Genomic DNA, 5,572 nt, shown 5'->3' with positions numbered 1-5,572 from the left:
TTTTGTCTGTAATATGCTTTGAACATGACATGCTAAAGCTGCTGTTTAACAGAATGCTCTCAACATAGGACACTGGTCTTTCATTCTGGTTATACTTGAAGTGTTTCGCGGACTCTGAATCCTTCACATGGTTTTAAGTCGCACTGCGGTCCATGAAGCCCTCACGGCCTGCGTGGCCTTGCTGCAGCACTGCTGGGATGTCCGGCCTGTTCAGCAGGAGCCGGAACACAGATTGCCGGCGGATTAAAGCTATTACAGTCATTACACCGCAGATAGGACTGGCTTATTTTTGAAAAATCAAACTGCATTTAGTTTATCAAAGGCGAGATGCTTTTTCTTTGTAAAATAGGCAATTTTAAGTTTCTGCTTGATTTAAACTGACGGTCTACCATGTTTGCTGGCTTTGTGTCGTTAGATTGTGTACTGCAACTGCCTTATGTATAAAAACCTGTGACGATAAATTCTGATGTTAACTAAATATCCCAGCAGTGCTGTAACCAATGACACGATGTGCCGTAACGTGGCTAAAAACCTCCATTTTAAGTGGTGTCGGATGCGAGCGTAACGCGGCCATCTCTGCTGCACCCGCACGTCCGATGACCATAATCCCAAATCACATTCGCACAATAAGAATGTCTGAATTCATGTCTCACGGCCCGCTGGGAAAGTGTGGCACCACGGTAACTGGATTTCACAAAATTTGTGACTTTATACGAAAAAATAAAAATCTTGAGGAAACTGCAGAAACCGGCTGAGTGGTTCCACTTTTACACAAAGCCATGCGGACCAGAGCTTTGAACGAAATACATAAAGTCGTGACATTACTTTTTTATTGCTAATGTTTTTTCTGGTGACCATGGATCTTTTGTGATAACGTGGTTTAATGTCATGTAGTGCTGGCCCGTTCATACTTTGCCGTCCACGGAACAAACGCATGCAGCAGTCTCCTTACATTTGGCCTTATGGGCCTTTTTAATGGTTATTCCGAATGCTTACATTCGTTTCCGTAGTTATCGTAAATAAAGTGGAATTGGGGCATTTGGCAAAGCTGAAATTTATGCAAAGTATTAGAGAGAAAATATTCAGATTTGTGCGCACGTAAGGATTCCTTTTTTCCTAAACACCAAGACTTCATTTTTTCATTCACACCTAAAGTATATTGTCTAACATTCAGGCGTTTATGGTTTTGGTTAAATTGAAAAGAAGACAAAATTGAATACAATAAGTATTATTTTATAATGCCATGACCGAAAGACGGACTTCGAAAATACCATTTGTGTATGTGTGTGTGTGCGCGCGCACACCAGTAATATAACCACATCAATGTAATTCATAGTCATTTATTTTGGAAATTATTAAATTCTTGTACCCTCTTTTGTGCCGTCATGTAAATTGAAAGCATGTCTGCCTTATGTTTAGAAAAGCAGCCCGTGTTATTCCGTCCTGTACGGCCTGAAATCCCACATTTTCCATCTTAAACTTGTGAAGCTTCACTTTTTTTTTTTTTTTCCAACTGATGTGACTTTGTGCATATTTACCTGCTCTCTCTTTTTTTTTTCTTTTTTTTTTTTTTTTTTAAATCGGTGCTGCTTATTTTAATGACCTGTATATTTGTGGAAAAGCACACCTGCTTTGTATTTCACAACCGCATTTTTCAAAAAAAAAAAAAAAAAAAAAAGTGAAAATGGACTTGTGTGTAAAATGAATATTAGGAAATAATATGGAAATGGTGCTTTAAACACAAGACTAATGAAATAGGTCTTCACCGTTAATTACCATCACACGTTGACACACAGTGAAGAGGTCAAAGTGCGCAACAGTAAGCTGTCACTTATTAACTGGATATTTATGCACTTATTATGTGGATATTTATTCATTTTGATTGACTAAATCGATGGAGACTTTCAGTTTATTTGAATTCATTCTCACCACACTCCCACCTTTGCTACAGAGGGGCTGACCGCGCGACCCGGCTATAGACATCAGGTTAAAGACATTTTTCAGGAAAGTCCTAGTTATGCAGTTATTCACATAGTTTTTCTCCATTTAGATTGAGTTAACGTTTTTCAGGCTATATTTAAATTTGCGTGCCGTGACAATTAAAATATTAATGTAGAGTGATACATTTATTCTCATCCTATATTTGCCTGGCAACAGAAGGCTATATATATGTACATGCGTGCCATGACGTACATCCTGAAATATGGTCAGTGCTGACATCACGGATTCACTTTGAGGTCTGATTTTAGGTTTCTTTTTCTTTCTTTTCTTATTCCAAAATGCATCTCTTCTTAGACCAAATGAATAAGAAATAAAAGGCTAACTGATCAATGCACAACTCACGGTTTGTCCCTTTGCTCTGACCTATTTTAATAAAAGTCACTGTTGGCCAAAAGCCAAATATCTCACTGAGCTTCCCTGAATGTTAAATTCATTTTAATAACTTCCATTAACCCACATAATACCATCTTGACTTTGGCCTCACACGTCAGGTTTCTACAAATTCACATGCATAGCAGAAAAAAGGGCCTGCACTGTACTTTTAACGTAACAGCCTGCAGATGTTTGCCTTTATAGACTGGACGAGTCATGCAAGGAATGAGTCACATGAACCTCCGCAAATAAATCTTGTGTTGCGATAAAGTGAGTGCCCAGCACGCCTGACAAGCCTGTCCCCTTCTCCATGTTTTTACCATCACTGATAGAAAGAATACAGCTGTCACTTTTGTCGGTTTCATGAAAGCATCTCAGTCACAGGACAGTGTTTTCTTCCCTTCTTGCACTGTGTCTGCAGCCTGGTGAATATTTCACACGGCCCTGTTATGCAACGTCTGTAACCTTGAAGAGGTTGCAGCATCACTGTGGTGCGGACGCGCTCTGCGGGGAAGAGGCCAGGGATTGCACTATATGTCTCTTTTTACTCGCTCGCTTGCCTCATAGAAAAGCGTGTGTCCCTAAATAGTTGGCTGATTTGGCCCGTCGCATTAAATAAAAACAAACATGGAGGTGACTTAAATTTCTCAGCTTTATTTATAAAGATGATCCTGGACATGTATAAATTTGTCATATCGTAATAAAGAAAAAGAGAAAATAGATTGCACATCCGTGGACAGAAATATGGGATAGTGTCTATCTGATGGAGACGTGCGACACAACCTCTGAGGATTAAGGGCTGATTCTGTTCGAGTCTATGGCTTCATTGAGGCTGGAGTTTTTTGGGGAAAAGGCCAAAAGAAAAGACACCGCAAAAAAAAAAAAAAAAGTAAACAAGTGTTTCCATATATTCATGTGCATATCCGTCACTAGTTCAATGCATCTCACGGGTGACTTGGATAGCAATTGGTGGTTGTGAGTGTGTGGCAGATGTGCCACAGTCTAATTATTAAAACAACTTACAACTGCCAATAAAATTGACAGCAGAGTCGATTAAGTTTGCGATGCATTCCTGACCTGCGCCCAGTAAACTCGTGTACATGACAGTCATGTCCCGCATGTACGCACCAGTGTGGGTAAGGTGCGAGGACACTGCAGACAGAAAGGGTTCAATCTGCGCAGGCAGGTAGGCTGCAAGGTTGTGTGGCTGCAGCAGGAGCAGTGCCGACATGATCAAACTCAGAAAAAAGGCGATCCATCTGAGCGCCGCCATCCGTGAGCCCCGCGCTCGGTGGGAGCCACTCTCGTGGGGGACTGATATCTTGTCCACCTCTCTGAGCCTCAACGAGTCCCACTTTTTGACATCGAAATTTCGCACAAGGGGACCGACGTCCATGTCTTTGTGAGAGGGCAGCAGAGTCTCCCTAAGGACCCCCAACTTCTCCCGAAACTCCTGCATCTGCTGCAGAAAGCACAGGGGGTCGGAGACGCTCCTAAAAGACTCGGCGATGCTGAGCGCACGCCTGTGCTCCTCCATCGCTGCGCTCAGCTTGCTGATCTCCGGGTCGTATGCTTGCAACACCACCAGCTTCAGTGTTTCGAAATCGGAGAGGATCTCATTCTTTTTGCATTCCAGCGCACTGATGAGTTTATCGAAATAGTCTGTTACCTTCTCCGCGTCCTTGGTCACCGACTGAAGCGCCTTTTTCTTGCTGGCTTGCAGTGTCTCCAGGCAGGACAGGATGTCTGCGCTCTGCCAACTCTCCACCCCGTGAAGCAGCTCTTCAAATGCTTCCTTCTCTCGTTCATATGCCTCCTCCAAGGAGCAGAATTTATGCCCTTTGTGGTCATCTGTTGTTGCGCAAAACCCACAAATGAGTTTCAAGTCCGTGGCGCAAAATATGTTGAGAGGCTGGCCGCAGTGTTGTTTACAAACAGACATCTTGGGATTAACCTTTATTTTGCTGTACTTCTCCACTATTCCACGCAGAGAATAGTTGATCTGCAGGCTGTTTGCGCCGTTGTGAGGGGTCTCCTTGCGGCATGTGGGGCACTTGAAAGGTGCTCTGAAAGCGGGACCTCGGTTCCCTTCCAAGAGTCCCTCCAAGCATTTCTTGCAAAAGCTATGCGAGCACAGCAAAACCCGCGGGTCCTCGAAGAGCCCGCAGCAGATCGGGCACGTAAGCTCCTCTTCCAGCTGCTCCATGGCACCCTGTAAACACATTATCCAGGCGTCAAATCGGTGCTTCATTTAAGTCAAGAAACCCCAATAAATCAACACTTAATTAAACAGGCTACACAATACGCAGCCACACTCAGAGGGACGCTGCCCCGTAAGGCAACACAGGCAATAAATTAAACACGAAAATGCTGAAGCATCGCAAAGGATACAGATTTTGCAGTCATGTGCCAGCTGTGTCTGGAGTACTCCCATCATCCTGAAAGTGAAACCGACTTGCATCGCTGTGCCCGCGTAAAAGGTTGGCAGGAGCCGTGCCAATGCCTCCGATTGCCCGTCTAACGTTAAACAGCATCCTGCTTTTTGATGCCTTTCTGCAACCGGCTGGCGCGCTCAGAAACTTGCAAAAAAGCAGGCTGGATACGAGTCAAAATCGTTAATAACTTTATAGACGCAGACAACAGCCAACGATTTTCTCCTGGCTTTGTATAACAGAGGAGCAGGACAGTGGTTAGCTCAGATGAACCCTAAATTACCGCCGTCTCACCAATCCAATGCGACAAATTATCGACAAACAGGGCTCGCGTTCGCGTCGCTCCTGTTGGCAAGGTACTGAAGTAGGGCTGTGACAGATTTTGCAAGCGCATAGTAACATGCAACTACTGGACCAAAAGAATCACTCACCAGCTGCTGAGACGCACAGTGCAACGCAATCATGGCGCTTGTTGCTGTGCAGACTTCGCCCTTTCCGGGTAAAGAGTTAACTGTTTCGGTAACGCACAGAAAATTAAAATGCAGCATCTTTTCTCTGTTTGCACACAGATAAATCAGGCTTTGTATCAAAACGCCACCACACCAACGCCACAGGTGTCTCGAGTCTTTATTTCTTCTTTTTTGGCACTTTAATGAAGGCATTGGGGTGTTTACGTTTTGGCCCCTGCTGGGTAATTTGCAGAGGATCCCTGCCGGTCGGATGGGGGAGGGGCTGTTGCTATGCAAAACATTACAGCGTGAAAAACT

The 5,572-nt window shown here is 43.9% G+C and overlaps 1 protein-coding gene across 1 annotated transcript; it reads right to left on the bottom strand.

The window, feature by feature from the left end:
- Positions 1-3,011: 3,011 nt before the first annotated feature.
- trim13 (tripartite motif containing 13) lies at positions 3,012-5,296 on the bottom strand. Its single transcript, XM_076746115.1, has 2 exons — positions 5,237-5,296; positions 3,012-4,585 (listed from the first exon to the last, which is right to left on the bottom strand). Exons 1-2 carry the CDS (start codon positions 5,267-5,269, stop codon positions 3,383-3,385), a joined length of 1,236 nt encoding a protein of 411 aa, XP_076602230.1. The 5' UTR covers positions 5,270-5,296; the 3' UTR covers positions 3,012-3,382.
- Positions 5,297-5,572: the final 276 nt, after the last annotated feature.

This window comes from Chaetodon auriga, chromosome 13 (genome assembly GCF_051107435.1).
Source record: "Chaetodon auriga isolate fChaAug3 chromosome 13, fChaAug3.hap1, whole genome shotgun sequence".
Classification (NCBI taxonomy): Eukaryota; Metazoa; Chordata; class Actinopteri; order Chaetodontiformes; family Chaetodontidae; genus Chaetodon; species Chaetodon auriga.
This window is presented reverse-complemented; position numbering and strand designations above follow the sequence as displayed.

What these genes read in the sequence shown, in the direction of transcription:
- trim13 (XM_076746115.1), bottom strand. Translation starts at nt 5,269, where the DNA reads ATGATTGCGTTGCACTGTGCGTCTCAGCAGCTG. An exon ending in ACTGTGCGTCTCAGCAGCTG is followed by an intron (nt 4,586 to 5,236) that starts GTGAGTGATTCT and finishes ATGTGTTTACAG; the next exon opens with GGTGCCATGGAGCAGCTGGA.